Source organism: Falco rusticolus, chromosome 6, assembly GCF_015220075.1.
Source record: "Falco rusticolus isolate bFalRus1 chromosome 6, bFalRus1.pri, whole genome shotgun sequence".
NCBI lineage: Eukaryota > Metazoa > Chordata > Aves > Falconiformes > Falconidae > Falco > Falco rusticolus.
Genome location: NC_051192.1, coordinates 13,592,990 through 13,610,723, shown reverse-complemented (window position 1 = coordinate 13,610,723; position 17,734 = coordinate 13,592,990). Strand labels below are relative to the sequence as shown.

The 17,734-nt window shown below is 45.2% G+C and overlaps 2 protein-coding genes across 2 annotated transcripts; one reads left to right on the top strand and one right to left on the bottom strand.

The window, feature by feature from the left end:
- Window positions 1–92: 92 nt before the first annotated feature.
- ANKRD66 (ankyrin repeat domain 66) lies at window positions 93–10,495 on the top strand. Its single transcript, XM_037391105.1, has 4 exons — window positions 93–117; window positions 2,108–2,353; window positions 3,717–3,945; window positions 10,105–10,495. Exons 2-4 carry the CDS (start codon window positions 2,215–2,217, stop codon window positions 10,283–10,285), a joined length of 549 nt encoding a protein of 182 aa, XP_037247002.1. The 5' UTR covers window positions 93–117; window positions 2,108–2,214; the 3' UTR covers window positions 10,286–10,495.
- A 4,221-nt stretch (window positions 10,496–14,716) lies between these two features.
- Window positions 14,717–15,673, bottom strand: LOC119149629 (taste receptor type 2 member 9-like). Its single transcript, XM_037391102.1, has one exon. It carries the CDS (start codon window positions 15,671–15,673, stop codon window positions 14,717–14,719), a length of 957 nt encoding a protein of 318 aa, XP_037246999.1.
- Between the last annotated feature and the right edge of the window lie 2,061 nt (window positions 15,674–17,734).

Below are 17,734 nucleotides of genomic sequence, written 5' to 3'. Positions count from 1 at the left end.
CAGACCCCGGTGAGAAATTCCCTGGCAGGGTTGCGACATCCCACAGAGGAGCTGCCACGCTTACGGCTGGGCAAGGCGGGGAGACCGCAGCACGGGAGCACTGTGCTTTGGCTCAAGGTCCCTCCATCAAAATCCAAATCTTTTCCTCTGGCCTTATGAGAAAGGGATAACAACCCCGCAAGGAAGCTGATCCCGCTTTTGGGTGCAGCTTCTGGAGCAGCTTACGGTGGATCAAGCATGGTCCCCCCTGAGGGGGCAGATCTGCACACCCCCTTTACGCAGCCCCCTCAGTAGTGCTGAGTTTAGGGAATTCACCATAAACCCAGAACCGATAGCAAAAGATGAGCTTTCTGAGAGATCAACAGGTTGATCCAGCCGATGAAACAGCCATATGAGCTTCAAGGCCAGCAAAGGGGGGCAGCAGGGGAGGGAGGGAAGGTGAAATTTGGTTTGGCTTAAATTGCTTGTGATGCTGCACCCATGGACTGTCGTCCCCTCGGTGAGCTGGTGAGCTCCTGAGGTGGGATCACTGGCTTCCCTTCCTCTCCCTTTGCATGTGTGTGCGTGGGTATGATGTGAAGCTAGCAGAACACAAAGGTGCTTGAAATGGATGTTTTTAAACTTTGAATTTTGTTGGCGTTTCCTTAGAAAAGAATAAGAAAGTTGTATGAAAAGGTCCCAGATCTATTTCTTTTCTGTACTTTTGTCCAGCACTCATTTTGGTGGATGCATTAAAGTGTAACATTTTCAGGATAGATTTAATGCTGATGAAATGTCTTAGAGGATAACTCTGAAGATCTCTGTTTAATCTAAAGGAACAGGTTCTTCAAGGTTAGTGAGAGGCAATGAGGAGGAGGTGGTGCATGAATGGTTTAAATAACAGAGACATGCCAAAGCCCATGATACTTCTGTGGCCCTCTGAGGAACTCCAACATTTATTATATTTTTTAATGTATTCTGATATTCCCAGATGTGCAGGAGTCAAACTCAGTAGAAGTCATGTGTGGGTCTTTCTCTTGCATCTGGTCTACACAGTCCAACCACCTAAGTCAGGGGACTTGCTGAAGCAGGCGGTGATTCCCTCTGACCTTTGTATCTCATCTTTTTCTTATAAGAAAGCAAGGTAGAGATGGTGGTGTGTTCTTCCAGCCTGGATTTGAGATGTGGTTGGGGTGTTTATGGGAGTTGGGAGCAGGGAAATGGCCCCATCCACCTCTGGCTCCCAGGATGCAGCCCCTAGGGTTGCAAACCTTCCGTCACATCAGCCTCTACAAGCTCCCATGTTGATCCTTTCCAACATGCTGAGCATGGCAATCAGACTCTTTTCAGTCTGTGAAAATTACTCCATGAATTAAATGTAATGCAAAAGTTGGAGCAAATCGTGAAACTTTTCTCGCTTATGAGGGGAGCTGGACTAATTAGATCAAGACTAACTTCAATATGGCAATACAAAAGTTTTCTCCCCATTGATCTGGCCAGACTGGAGAAAATATTGCAGTGTTTCCATCCTCAGGATGATGGGGTAGCGTAGCGATCCTTGCAAGCTGCTTAAGTTCCCTGCCAGCAAAGCAGCCAGGAAATACCCCCTAGCACAGGTATAATCACTGAAATCCACAGCCTTGCAGGGCCAGAAGATCTGCTTGTGTTTCTTGATGAGGGTCTGTTGTATCGGACTGGAAAGTGCAAAGCATGGCTATAGAGACAAGATTTTTAAGCAGCATGTCATAGCTTGATTATTTGCACCAAAACCCATCAGAAGATGCATGCACGGGCATTTCTTTCATTGCAGTAATATGCTACCGATAATGGATCTGCAGCATTGGCAAGGGAGGAGCCAGTTTCCATAGCGAGCACCAACAGACCCGTGGCAAATGTTTGGCCTGAGCTGGCTGTTTGTTAGCAACATCCTTGAGAAATGCAGTGTGCTTTTGTCTCCGAGTCCTTTATATAAAGGGCTGCACTTTGCTCCAGATTTCCATGACTGCGAACCAAATATCACCATCAGTCCGTGATCACTGGTTTGAAGATAAATGAAAAATATTTTCTCCCCCTCTCATTCCTTTTTCCTTATTTTTGGATAAATTCTGATTTCTCATTTTTAATCCAGGTGCTCCTTGATCTGTTAACATTGCCCTTGAGAGGAGCTGATGCATCAGTGAACACCCACCAAATGACCACTGCTCTTTTACCAGGCACCTCTCCGAAGTGCGCAGCATGACAGAGCTCCATGAAGCTGTGGCTTTGGGGGACTACGACCTGGTGGATGAGATTTTGAGGACAGGGCGCTGCGATCCAAATCACAAGGATGCTGACTGGCACGACAGGACCCCGCTGCACTGGGCTGCTGCCAGAGGTAAGGGTACCCCTGCTCTGTTACCTCTGTGAACTGGCGGCGTAACGGGTGATGCTGAGCGTAATTACATCTTGCTGTGACGGCAATCAGTGCTGGTGATAGTCGCAGCTTCTATCTGTTCATTTTGTCCTTAACGAGCCAAAAAGAGAAAAATAGCAATTTAAATGGGAGCTCTGCTGCCAAAGTAATTTAGGGGGTTGCCATCAAAGTGATTTTTTGGCTTTTTTTCCTGTTATGTGAAAACTTACAGTTTACATATGTCCATATAACACGTCTCCTTGCTCCCCACATTACTTTTCTAAGAGGTGACTTCATACAGTACAGAGGAGTTACTTCTTATCTACACCTGCACAAATGAGCAAGAAAGCCAAGCACGCTGTATGTATACCAAGTATTTATCAAGCCCAAAAGAACAAAACAATTACAGTGTGTTTTACTTTGCCCTCCCTTTATCCCAACTGGTCGAATGAACAACACAGGACCAGAGGTTTTTTGCAGCTCCTGTTTGTTCCTTCACCATCAGAAGTGTCAGTGAAAGCTAAAAATCCTTTTGCAGCCCCCAAAAGAGTTGAAGGCAACAATATATAATGTATAATTGCGCACAGCATAAAATGGGATCTCACATCATGGCATTTGCCTTTGCTCAGAAATCAGTTGTGTGATTTGCTGGTTTACACTTGACACCAGTTTTTACTTTTGCTGGGATGGATTATTACTCATTTGAGCATCAGCAAAGGGAACTGAGCTATCTGAGAAAATAATGATGAGAGACTGGCGTGGCCTGGGTGGCACTGGGAACGATCTGGCTCAGTCAAGGCAGTGTGAAGTAGGGTAGAAAGCCTTTTTTTTTTTTTTTTGGCTTCTTTAAGCAATTCCACAAGTTAGAAAAATATGAAGGTGAATGAAAACAAGTGATTTCTCTAGCTCCGATCAAGCAGACCTGTGTTTTAGTAAAGCTGTTCACAGGTTTTCCAGTTTTTTAATGTTTAGATTTTATTTTGCATCGAACTAAAAACCAAACCAAAACAATTAAATAGTCAATAGCCAGTTGGTCAATGACTAACTGAGATGTGCTGTTCAGAAATTTGTACAAGGCTTTTTGCCTTTTTGTTGTTTTTGTTGTAAAATGCTTCTGGAAGCAGTCTAGTTTGGGAAAAAAAATTTCTAATGTTTGGGTCTTTTTTTAAAAAAAAGCATTTTCTAATGAGTATCATTTATTTGATAAATCAAATGGCCAGGTCGTGGGTAAAATCCATTGTTACATGCCTGAGAGAATTATGATCAACTGTGTGTGACCATCTTCTGCATCCTGAAGGTATGGTCTAATGCAGGTGTGTCTTCTCTCCCTGTTTTTCTGCCCAAGGGCAATCGGAGCTGGTCAAGCTCCTCGTGAATCACGGTGCCCGGCATTGCCTGCGGAGTGACGTGGGCTGGACACCGGCTCACTTTGCTGCCGAGTCGGGGAGACTGGGAGTGCTTCGCACCCTTCATTCCCTGCATGCTGCCATGGATGCAGCTGACCTCTTTGGTGACACTCCCAAACGGCTTGCAGAAATCTACGGTCACCAAGACTGCTCCAGGTTCTTGGAAAAGTGAGTAGTGATGGCCAGTCCCACTGTGGCAGCTGGCAGGGCTCCAGCAATGAAAACTAAATTGACTGCTATATAGAGGACCAAAACGAATATGAGCATATTGCTTATCTTTCCACCTAAAGCTTATTAAAGCCATCAAGCATGAGTAGCAGGTAAGACAATATGGGTCTTTGTTGTGGGAACGCCATTGGGAAGATGTTAATTTATTCCACTACCTTCTATGGTTTGCCTTGGTGTGTTTTCAAAATCTTTATCACTTCATGACATCATTGTTTTTATAAAGATGTTACAGAGTGATTTTTAAGCAATGGAAATGAAAGCAAGAACTAACAAGTATTAAACCCTTAGACTGGTGAATGCTGAATACACAGGTTGAATTATTTAAGAACATCCCTTTAGCAGTTGGTGTTGGTGTATGTATATAGCTTGGCTTTTCCTGTAGTGAAGAACAGAGCCACCCTTTTTTTTTTTACGTAATTATTGAAAATCTGATCTGTTAAGAGGATGGCCACATATTAATCACTTCCAAATTTTGGAAGACTCCTTGTTGTTTTAACTGTTTACAGTTATCACTGTGGCACCATATGCAATGGCCAATATGCTTTTAAAGGGTTCCCAGTTACCATCCCTGTTTTTCAGCCACTGATTTGGCTCACAGGTGGTTTCATCCTTGCAAAGCTGTTTCCCTGGAATAGGATGCTGTCCTCCAGAGCTCTGAGCTGTGTTCCATACCTACATCTCTCTAGAGCAGCGGTACAGACCAGCAGAGGTTAACCAGCTTGTTCACTGCAAATCATACACCCACACGTGCCCTGGCATTTAAATAATGCTGCTTGTGAAACTGGCACACGCCAGACGCAGAGATGCTGAGAGCACCCAAAGGCTTTTCCTCTCCTTGGTTTTTCTGTGAATTTACAGTCCCACCATAGTTCTTAACTAGCATCTTTTTTACCACTGCCACATTCTCAAGACTGCTTTGGCACCATATAAACCATGGCTTTTTTTTATAGATGCGTATCCAACTCAAAATCTCCAGCTTGCCAGTTTGGCACAAGAGCTGCCAATTTCAAAATCATTTTCATGGTGTTCAAAAACAATTTCATGGTGACTGGGCAAATATCTGAGGTAGCCAGTGCCTACCAAATGCCACCTTTCATTAATCCATGTAAACCTTTCTGTAGGTACTGCTGTCCTTTCGCTGTACTTCTACAGCTTGTTGGTTCCTGCTGAAAGGCTCCGTGCCCACTTTTTGTCTTGACAGAGCATCAGTGTCCTTCCGTAGGAAGAGACAGACAAACTGTGCAAAATCCCCCTGTACAGAGCCCAAAAAGCTTTCTAGGACAGCCACAGGTCCCTGTTTCTAAGCTCTGGCTGTTGTGGAGGCTGCTGGGACCTTTGCATTTCACCTGCCCACCCAGTGTCCAGACACCTCACAGCTAAAGCCTCGCTGTAGAGACCCTCGCTATTCACCACCTTCCCTCCACACAGAAGAATCACCTCTTATTACTCTTAGAGCTTCAGTTTAAAGAAATTCAAACAACCAACAGTTGATACCTAAGCTTTAGTAATCTATATATTTTTTTACGACCTAGACCCTGGCTGGGATAAGCTCGGGTTTGCCACCTCTTGGAGAATGGGGCACTTTCTTCCAGGGGAGAGGTTCTCTTTATACTGTTCTCAGTGCTTGGCTTGCTGAGGTTCTGTGTCAGAACAGGTAAATATTGTCTGCCCTAGAGGGTGAAAGTCCTGCAGGCTTGTTCCCCTTGATTAATCATTTATAGCAATTGCTGACCTAGTCAGTGCTGTCACTTTTGCCCTACTCTCACCATTAAGCCCTGCCAGGTCTGTAGCATTTGCCATGCACTTGGCTGTGCACCAGAGCCATGGCACTGAGGTGACAGCGAGAGTGGGGCAATAGCCCGGATGGTGCCAACGGGTGATGCCTGTGGCGGGCAGAGGCGCCTGTGTTGGTGGAAGTGGCTGGGAGGATGACTGACAGGATGATTGACATCCTGGTCTGAACCACCTCGGCAACAGCCTAGGGCCGCTCAAGTAGCTGATGGGGGGTTTTCTGAGGTGAATGACTAATTTAAGGTCGAAAACTTGTCTTTCAGAGCCACGTGCTGGCCTGACTCACCCCGTGGCTTCATGACTCAGCTAGGAGCATTGCCAGGACAACTTAATAACTGGGAAGATGCTTTGAATGCTCATGCCTGGGACATATTACAGGACATGGGAAGCTTGTATGATCACCTCACAGCCATAACACAGCCTGTGGCAGCCAGGAGTTTATCACCAGGGCTCAGGAACCCTTTCTTTAAGCCCAACCGCTATATTTACAACCACAGTGGACACCTTTACCTCATGCAACAGTTTCACGTCCTCATGTCAGCAAACTTGGAGTCAACTAGGAGGAATTACTGCCATTTCTAGTATAATCGCGATTACCTTCTGCTCCTTCAGGTGTGCAGAAGGTCCCAGAGGTGATGTCCATGGTCAGGCAGGGCTCCATGGCTCCAATGGGAGCTGGGCAGTACCCATGTGTGCTGCAGACAAAATGAAGTGTGCGTCTGCACATTAATGCTGTGCAGCACGGAGCAGGTCTGCCCGTCACTCACGGTGTCTGTGGTATCGGTATGTAAATATGAGGGATATTCTGTTACAGATCATCACCATCAGTTTTGGGTATTTGCCTGTCATGCAGAAAGAGAGAAAAGGCAATTTTTAAAATAACAGCCTGAGGGGCTGTGCCAAATGCAGGGCTGACATGCATATCTAAAAAGGGCTATGAGCATCCAAATCCTTCCTCTCACCACTCACCGAAGTTTGCATGGACATGCAAAGGATAGGGAACAGCCTTCAAAACACAGCTGCTTCTGAATAACAAACACATCATTTGCATTAGATTTGTTATGCATGAGAAGGGCTTTACCCTGGCACTGAGAGAGCTGCCAAGGATGGTGCCAAGCAGGCACAGAGACCCACGGCCCCTGCCTGCCACCAGCATCTCTGCAGAGTGCCAAGGGCTGAAACTGCACCAAAGGCTCCTGCTATCTAAGCCCAGGGCTTACATATATGTATGTGTATGTGTGTATATATATACATGTGTAAAATTGTACAGAAAGAGGTTTCTTGCCTTTGGTAGCAGATACTTAATAGAATAGAATAGATTAGTTCAGTTGGAAGGGACCTGCAATGATCATCTAGTCCAACTGCCTGACCAGTTCAGGGCAGACCAAAAATTAAGGCATGTTATTGAAGGCATTTTCTAAATGTCTTTTAAACACTAGCAGACATGGGGCATTGACCACCTGTCTCAATGATATGTTTGTGTAGGTGTATGTATATCTGTCTGTCTGTGTGTGTATATATCTACAAATATATATATATATGTATCTCTGTAGTAAACCCATGCTATGCAGCACATCTGTGTGAAACCACTGGCTTTGCTCCATGCTGCCCAAGCTCTCAGCTGGGACAGCATTGCAGTGATGTGATGGAGCTGCTGTATTAGAGAAAAAAGGATTTTTCCTGATATTTGGTGCTATTTTTGACAGAGCGCCACAAATACTCAGTACCTACCGAATCAGACCTCTGCAGTAGGAGGAAAGGGTTTGTCTTCTCTTGGATAAGATTTACACTTAGGAGAGTCTATGTCTGGATCCTGGCAATGTTGCTGTCCAGCGGGGTCTCTGTGAGGAGAGGTTGGGGCTACACTGTGCCAGATACACCGCAGGACACAGCCCAGCCCACCAGTGGCACTGGGGGTGCCTCTGGAAACATGTGTAAGAAAGGGAAGAAGTACTGCCCAGCAGGGAGGAGTGAAGGAAAAAAGTGAGGAACAGCCCTGCAGCTCCAGGGTCAGTGAAGATTCCCCCCCACAGCCCATGGAGAATACCATGGTGATGCAGGTTGTCCCCCCACAGCCCATGGAGGTCCACAGTGGAGCTGGTACCCACCCTGCAGCCTGTGGAGGACCCCATGCCAGAGTAGGTGCGTGTGCCCTGAAGGACTGAGGCCCATGGACAGCACACACTGGAGCAGGCGTATCCTGAAGGACGGCAGCCCATGGGAAGGACCCACGCTGCAGCAGGGGAAGAGCGTGAGCAGGAAGGAGCAGCAGAGACAAAGTGTTATGGACTGGCTGCAAGCCCCATTCCCCATCCCCCTGCGCTGCTTGGGGAGAGCGGGGAGAGGAGTTGGGAATGAACAAGTGAAGTTGAGCCTGGGGAAAAGTGGGGGTGGAGGTATGGTGCTTTAGTTTTGTCTTTGTTCCTCATCATCCTACTCTATTTTCAATAGGCAAGAAATTAAATTGATTTTCCCCAAGTCAAGTCTGTTTTGCCTGTGGTGGTCCTTGGTGAGTGATCTCCCTGCCTTTATCTCAACCCACGAGCTCTGTAGTCTTTCTTCCCTCATCTTGTTGAGGACAGGGATTGAGAGAGCGGCTGAGTGGGCGCCTGGCAGCTGGCCAAGGTTCACTCACTACAGTGGCTCCTATTTTTTCAGTGCTTTCTGCTGCTTACTACTGGTGTGAGAAAGAAAAGGTCCTTTTCTTTGGATTTTGCTGTTTTTTTGAAAGGGAACTGGTCCTTCAATGACTTGAAAATTGGTGGTTGGATTAGATGATCTTTAAAGGTCCCTTCCAAGCCAAACCATTCCATGATTCTAGGTTGTATGACTTGGAAGTGAAAGATAGATATACTGGTCTTTTAAAATTCTTTAAAATTCCCTTTAAAAATTCCTCGAATAGCTACAAAATGCAGAAAGTAGCTATCTATTTTTTAGTTTGAGGTTATTTTTTTCCAAAAGACTATGTCTGTGCCAGGCACATGTAAGGACTGTAAAGACAAAATTAACAACACTTCATAGGAAAAATATTTAAGAGCTGTGATTGAAAAAACCATCACTAAAATGATAAAAAGAAATAAAAATTCCACTGCTCAAATGAGCATATTCATTTTGGTCTTGATGAAAGTGGTTTTTAATTTGCTTTGGTTGTTTGCAATGGGAAATGTAATGAAAACCATTGATATTTCAAGGCTATAAGGAACATTGCAGTGAGTTATGTTTATTTTCAGGTTACAAGCTTGTGCAGTGTCCTTCAATGAAGATCTGGGTCTGTGTTCGTTTAACAGAAAAAAGATGTGAATATCACACCCCCCCCCCCCAAAAAAAAAAACCAAAAAAAACCCCAAACCCCACCAAAACCAAAAAAAGAAGACTTGGGTAAATCACAGATGCCAAAAGCAAACTCCATGCTGACTCGGAAATCCCAGGGTCTGGGTGGACGATGGTTCAATGTGTGACATCCAACAGGTTTCACATGCTTGAAATCATAGAGACAGCTTGAAAAGCACAGCTAAAATCCCCAGAACCAGAGGAGAGTTGTCAATGATTTGTATATGGAGATACTAGGCTGGGAAAAATGGTGTCTTCTACAAAAAGTTTTACCATGCAAAATTTGAACCTCTGAAGCACAGCTGTATTTCTATGGTATTGCATAGTTAGAGTTATTATTTTAAAAGAAGAAATGGGGGTGTATTGTCCAGTTTATTTCTGGATTTGAATGCAAACTTTACCAGAATTTCAGGGTTGAATTGGATTTGGATTAGACAATTCATGAGGTTAAAAGTTTGTCTGTAAAGAATAACTATCTACAAATCCTCCCAAATTCCCATTGTCTTCAGATCTGATGTTTTGGCATTAAGAATTTCTAATACTTATGAATGAGCAGTATAGAAAATAAAAGAAAATGGAAATGTTGCAGTTGCAGCGAGTTACTATATTATGTACGGTTGCATTAAATGTGCTCAAGTCTATTTAAAAGCACACTAATTCATAAGATCCGTCTTTTGAGAGCTTTGCACAGTTAAAATTATGATTCCGATGGTAAAAGTCTGATCTCACCATAGATCTTTACCGGAGGTTTCCCACTTCAGCCCAGCTCTCAGTGAGTACCTGGTCGCTTGGGGTGATGAATGCTGCTCGGTTTGGGATGGACCTCAGTGTTTTCTCATGTATTTATTGCTGGCAACAGTGTTTTGACCATACCAATACAGGATCCCCTGACACTGTAGGTGGGCTGCTTGTGGATGGTGGAGGGGCTGTGCTGTCTGTGCTCAGTATCTGAAGATGCACTCTTGCTTTCTTCCCCAGAGCAGAGGAGGAGAGCAGAAACTATCGCAGGACAGCTGCAATGAAAGGCATCTCCTTAGACCAGAGAGATGAAGACTGGGAACTCAAGAAAGACGAGCTTCTGAGAAACCCACCATGTTCTCGGGAACGCTACACACCCTCTGCTCAAAAGAAAAATCGAAAAAAAAGGGGGAAGCAGTAGTGTGCCCACTGAGATCTTGCAATGCAGAGCGAAGACACTGGCAGACCTCAGGTGCATCTGCAGGGTGAAATATGGATGGACAGGAGAAGCAGATGGCCACCGGGATACATTCTTGTGATGTACCGTAAATGCTGTCATTGATAGGGAGCAGGTAGAAGTGCTTCTGTCTGTCTGTGTGTCTATACATATCAGATCTCAAATATCAGAAAACTGCAGAAGATGTTTAAATATACTAATACTCTAATTCACTGAAGTGTATAAATATACAGAAATAACATCAGCTACCTATATTGTCTGAGAGGGAAATGGTTTTACTCCTAACTGATTCCTGCAGGCACCTAGGATTGTGGTACTCCTCACTCTGCTGATGTTCATGGTATTTGCTTGTTTGCTTTTGGTCCTGGGTCAACCAGGAGGCTCTGTGGGGGCTTGTAGCCCCTGGTGGTGTTTGGGGTGGGGTACAGTTGCTTCTTCTGGCTGAAGGGGAGATGTTGATGCTGACCTTTTACAGGACACACGGGTCTAACAGCCTGTATCTACCATTCCTGGCCCAGCAAGAGAGAAAACATGCTCCCTGGTTACTGCTTTCAGACACCTGTGGCTGTCAAGACAGAGCACTGCCTTATTTTTAGCAGTGCCCCCAGTGATCTTTATGTCTGTGCTCAGAGGCATGCTCTGGAACTGGACCTGAGACATCCCGCTGTTCATCAGCACAAAATGCAAAAAAACGCAAAAGCTTTTTTAACCGTTTCATTTCTCAATCATAAAAAATTTGATTGACTCAAAGCAGTTTTCCATACCATGCCAGCACTGGGCAGCCACTCATATTGACATCTGACATCTTTTGCGTGTCTGCTTCCCCCCACCTCATGTGCCTGCCTCCCTCCCCCTCTGCTTCCCCTCCACTACCCAAACCTGGTGCTTCTGGAGTGCCTTGGTTACAGGTGTCCTCCACCCAACACTCAGGCATTGCAGTCATAACCAACAGCTCTGTGATCCATCTCCCTCTTCCAGCTTTCCAGGGATGAATTCAGCCATCTACACAGAGGTGTCTAATGCCACTGGAGATGCTCTTGAGGACCCAGACTGACCCTGCAGGTCTCCAGTGCTGTACCTCCCAACGCCATGCAGATGTCTTAGATACCCTAGGACTTCTCAAATGAGTGGAGATGCCTATGTTTGGGGAAACAGGTCAAGCTCCTAGCTTTGTCTTTTGCCATTTGCATTTCCCCAGCCGTATGAAACTTCAGCTCCATTCACAGTTGGTCTGGCTGTTGAATTAGTGATGGTGCAAGTGGAGGCATACGTTGGACAGAGTGCCCATCGCTAAACTAAACAGGCCATCTTCTAGTCCTGAGGCCAGCTGCTGGAGCATCTTGTGGTTGAGGAACATTTTCCCCAGGGCTGAGCACATCGTTGCATCTCTCCAGAGAGCAACTGTAGCGTATGGGCTGTGCTGTTCTGTAACCTGCCTCCTCGAGTGCCAGCTGTGCTGTGCATCGTGTCCACAGGGGTTTGACAGAGGTGAGAGAAGGTGTCTTCACCGTGGTTTGCTGGGGCTGCTTTCTTTTGTGTGGCGACATCTGCAAGATGGTTTTGCCTGCTGAGTCTTGCGGTATGTGAGGTTTTGAGGGGCAATGTTGTGTAGGAGGTAGGGAGTACAATGGATCTTCCATGGCCTTTTTGTGAAAGAGATTTGGGACAATCATGTTAAAGGATCAACTTCATGAGCGACAGCAGGAACGAAGGGAGGTGTGGTGGTGCCCGCTCCTTAAAGGCCTTTCAGCAGGGAGGTGTGTCCAGAGGAGATAAGTTTAAGACCTGCCTCCACTGGGACATGGGATGGCACAGAGTGTCTCCTACTGTGCAAGTAGGACTCAAAGGAGTTTGGCATCTGATGTAAAAAGTGCGATTGCAGCTAAAGGCAAACTGTGAAAGGCAACGTGCTCTGAGTGTCTAATTTTGATCAGATGACTCAAACCCTTTCTTTTTAGCAGGACAACATGAATGCGATTTTTTTGCTTTACTGCTGCAGGAAGAGCCAGAAAAGAGTGAAAGCCAATGTTTTGAAAACACTTTCTTGTTAACCTCTTCCCCTTTCATTTTTGTGTGCACAGAGAGGAAGAGGGAAGGGAGTGCTCCTTGGCCCATGGAAAAGGCAACCTTTAAAACAAAAAGCTTGCCAACTAAGCTGCTTCACTTCCACTTTGACTTTTCAAATTAGCATCCTGGGGCTGCTTATGTTCTCTGAGCCTCTGGTTTTATTTCTAGTAGAAAGTACATAGAAACTAGTGACCCTTTCACACTCTTGCCCTACAAGATGACCGCATCTCCTTTGTCTGAGGAAAAGAAGATCTGAGAAGCCTTTTGCTAGTAGGAATACATTAAAGATAGTTCTCAAAAATGCAGCAGAGAGAAAGCTCAGCCACTTCTTCTAGAGTGAATCCATGTCCAGCAGAGCTCCTGCTACACCTGAGATGACTCACTGGAGAGCATTTTGGATATATCTGAATTCTGCAGAGCTTCAGGAGGCCTCTGAGATTTGGGCTTCACACCTGTCAAATGCACTGCTTCTGGGTAAGTGTTCTAAAACAAGAGCAGAAGCAAAACCTGCTGAGATGCATGAAAAATGCACTCTTGGCTCTTGGCATGAGGTAAGACATCCCTCTGGGCCTGAGGTGGTGCAAGAAAAGAACCATTCAGGTTCTACTTTGTTCATGCTGGAGCTATTCCGTGTTTAGATCATCTGCTGTTGTGGGTTGACCCTGGCCAGCTGCCAGCCGCCCACCTAGATGCTCCTTCACCCTCACTGCTCAACAGGACAGGGGTGAAAAATAAGATGGAAAAGCTCATGGGTTGAGATAAAGGCAGGGAGATCACTCACCAAGGACCACCACAGGCAAAACAGACTTGACTTGGGGAAAATCAATTTAATTTCTTGCCTATTGAAAATAGAGTAGGATGATGAGGAACAAAGACAAAACTAAAGCACCATACCTCCACCCCCACTTTTCCCCAGGCTCAACTTCACTTGTTCATTCCCAACTCCTCTCCCCGCTCTCCCCAAGCAGCGCAGGGGGATGGGGAATGGGGCTTGCAGCCAGTCCATAACACTTTGTCTCTGCTGCTCCTTCCTGCTCACGCTCTTCCCCTGCTGCAGCGTGGGTCCTTCCCATGGGCTGCCGTCCTTCAGGATACGCCTGCTCCAGTGTGTGCTGTCCATGGGCCTCAGTCCTTCAGGGCACACGCACCTACTCTGGCATGGGGTCCTCCACAGGCTGCAGGGTGGGTACCAGCTCCACTGTGGACCTCCATGGGCTGTGGGGGGACAACCTGCATCACCACAGTCCTATCCACAGGCTGCAGATGAATCCCTGTTCCAGAACCTAGAGCACATCCTCCCCTTCCTTTTCTGACCCTGTTTGTTGCAGGACTGTTCCTCACAATTTCCCTCACTCCTCACTGCTGGGGAGTGTTTTTTCCTTTCCTAAATACATTTTCCCAGAGGAGCCATCTGCATTGCTGATGGGCTGAGCTGTGCTCTGCAGTGGATCCTTTGCAGGCAGCTGGAACTGACTTTCCCTGGCACGGGATAACCTTGACTTTGCTTCACAGAGAATCCCATGGGTCCCCAGCTGCCAGCACCTGGCACGAACACCCTGAGCATCCGCCCATGGGTCACTGCAAGTTGAAAGCGTGACTTTATCCCCCACTGCACTTTGCACAAAACTCGCCTTCCTCAGTGTTTACTAAGCCAGAATCTATTGGTAAAAGCAGATCTCGTACAAAAAGAAAAGCAGACCAGGAGAGCAGTCACACAAAGCAGGGGAAGTCATGGTTTTACATGAAGTGGGGCAGAGGGTGGACACCTCATTCTGGCATGGGAAGTGGACTCCCCACCCCACCTGCCCACCCCAAGGCCATTTCTGCATTGCTGTTTACAAGTCAGTCACCACCCCTGGTGAATAATAGTGATCAACATATTCACACATAAGTTATAAATCAATACAAGATAGTGGTACAACTCATAATGTTGCAAAGTACACAGTCACAGCAGAAATAAACATAAACCAAAATAGATATAAACAGGTTGTTTAAGTAAGTAGCTTCAATCAGCAAATGCCAAAGCATTTTTAGAAGGTTTTCAGTATTGTTATTCCCCTTTTGCAGCTAGCCCATGTACCAGGTCTAAATTACTTTGTTACTGACAATAATTTAACACAAAGAATTATCTAAATCAGATTATAATATTTATTTATTTAATGCATAATAATGTAGTTCAAAGCATTATAGTGAAGTTTTCTTAACTTGCTGAAGATAGAACATCTGTATCATCTACACTGTCTGGAGAGTTGCATTAGAGATTAAATTATGTGATTTTTATAACAAAATATCAACATTTTTAATGGGTTCCAGCTTTTATTACAGTTTCTACCTCATACAAACCTTGCACTTCACACAGGGCAGAGTCCTTAGCAGTGCCTTTTCCAGTTTGGGATTGCTGAAAATCAGAACAAGGGAATGAACAGCCGGAAGAGCACAGTGAAATACTAAAATGACAAATGTCACGGGACCTTGCTCCCTTGTGGTGTAAATCATTATCAAGATGAAACATATAAAGTTAATACTGTAAAGGAAGAAGAAAGACATAACATATTTCATTGCTTTGATATGGGCATCCATGCTGAGATTCTTCACTGAGTTTGTCTGCATCTTGCGTTGATGTTTCCAGAGAGAAAAGAGGAGGAGAAGGGCAGAAAAGATTACTACCATGAATGCACTGACAATTCCGAAGCCACCAACAATAAAAACAGGGAAATAATGTTCATCCATTTTGACTTTCAGTTTCCACGTATTTGCTAGGATGGTGGAATTATTGAGGTTTTTACAGGGTGCTGTGTAAGTGATGTTGTAGACGAGGATGCAGAGGAACAGGGATAAAAGCACTGCACCCCACAACAGCCATGGCACAATCCTGTCAATTTTTGCTTTCAGGTAGATGAAGAAGATGTGCCTGAAATTTGCGATTTTTATGCAATAAAAAACACAAAGCCAGGCAGAAACCCACATGTTGGAAGAATGTAAAAAGCTCTGAAGAGCTGAAAGTAGTTCAGGTATGGGGTGAACATAAAATGACCAGGGGTAAATTATTGAAAGAAAGAAATACAGCCATGTGACGCACAAATGCCAAAACCTGGAGCATCCCAGAAACATCACGATTTTCTCATTAGAGCTGAAGATTTTCGTTTTGGCCCAAGAAATACAAAGCACAAAAACAATGAAAACATTTATCCATATGCCAGCAAATGCCTGAAGTGTGATGACGACCAGAACCATGACATCGTGTGAAGTGACATTAAGTTTATCTTGAGAGTAGCAAGCTTCCATCCTCCCAAGGTGGGTAACAGTGCTGTGCTGGAAAAGTAGTTTGTTGCACCAATGCTTAACGCAGGTTAGCAGCTGCTGTTCCCCTACTGTCATGTATGGAAACAGGAGCTTTATAGAGCTGCTGGTGGTGGTGATTTTGGTGCTGCTTCTATGCAGAGTAGGGCAGGTGCAGGAATGTAAATGTGCTGGGTATTCCCTTACCTGGCATCAGTGTTGCTCTTCAATATTTGAATTTCAGTTCAGAAGAGCTGTGCTGGGCGACACAAACAACGCAGATGTTTTTCTGCAGTGGACAGTGTTGAGATTTAGTGACTGTCCCGTGTTTGATCACTGCCAGGATTCACGGTCTGGGTTCTCCTGTCCCTTTGTTGCCAATGATGCTCACACAGAGGGGTGCGCTTAGCGAAGCACAGTCAGGGGAGTCCCTGTGCTCTATCATCTGAGAGCCCAGGAGCTGCAAAATTCAACCAAGATGCTGGAAACTGGAGTTAATTTGGACCCTCCATGGGCACTGAAGTCCATGTTAGTTTTCCCAATAGTAATGCCTTAATCATAAGTGAAGAGCCACATGGTGGAGGAAGGGCACTGAAGGAAAAGCAGGACTTTCTTTTAAATGTTTAAGTTGAAGCATATAGAGGGAAAAGGCAAAAATAAGCATGAGCCTCCATGCCAAGGCTCAAAACTCATCTGCTAGCAACATGAAGAGTTTTAGGGGTGGGACCATGCTGGGCTCCTGACACACTGACATACCCTCAAACCTCCAAATGGCTTCAGATCCTGAAAACTGTGGGTTTTTAACAAGCAGTGTGTTAAGCTCTGTAGGATGTGGACTGCCTATAGACTTTGGGTTTGTACAGGACCTTGCACATCGGACCTTGCAAATCAGAACCTCAGTTACTGACTAGATCTTGGACAGTGTTGTGATGTAATCAGCAAAAATTTAAATCACAGCAAATAGCTGTCTACCTACAAGAAATAAACCAGCAGCATTTTCCCTCTTCGGAGTGATGCACTTGTTTTCTGGGGGACATAAATGCAAGCACTACTCTGAGTATTATCACACGTTCCTTTTTGCATTTTCTTTGCTAAGGACCTTGCTATAGCATTAACACATTGAAATGTGTTCAAAGAAGGCCTAGAGTTCATCTCAACAACAAAACATGATGCCTACCACATGATCCCATGCAATCCATTCAGATAGCCCAGTGGCTTTTAATAAAAGTTCTAGTGAGATCTTCACCACCCTTTATTTTTCATATTGCCTAGAAGACATGAATGTCATAGCTTGGTTTGGATGCAGTCATTCAAAAATATTATGGATCATTTAAATCTAGTCATGCTTGACTGAAGTGATGTTAGAGACAGTCACTGCACTTATGGATGGATCTTGTCTATGGATGTTGTCTGGAAGCTCAAAAGAGAATTGCTTAAGGAAAGCAACTTATTCTCTGGGGCTAACAATGCAAGAATTAATGTGAAGTCAGATGATCTCCAGGTCCTTTAGACCTGCAAAAAGTCAGGAAGGAAGTTGTCAAACTGTGATGGAGATCAGACTCCTCGTGTGTGTGTGTGTGTGTGAAGAGGAGCCTTATAGGCACTGGACACAACACTGCTGGCCTGCAGGGACTATCAGTAAGAAGCAGCATTTAATGCATACCCATTTCTCTGTATCTTATTTGCTATCAGCTTCATGTCTAGGGAGGGTGGAAGTTTTACAGACTGGGTGGCAAGGAGGCAAATCCATTATTTTTGTTTTGGTCTATGCCCTTGGGTCCAGAAGTCCGGGCTGGCTTGTGCCAGCTGGCCATTAGTGGCTTTTCTTCCCCTGCAAGTTGTGTTTCTGGAGGCTGATCTGGGAATTTCTCTCCCTCTAACCCCCATTCTGCTGCTCCTGTGACATGCAGGCTGGGAACTGACAGATGCTTGTTGGTGAATTCAGTTTGTGTCCTCTCTTCTGGCCTTGATTTCATGGGATGGTTTTATGGGATGGTTTGTGGACACGTCTCTAGGGGAAGGATGCTGATGAGGCATGTCGACTAACTTCTTTGCACTCACTGGTAC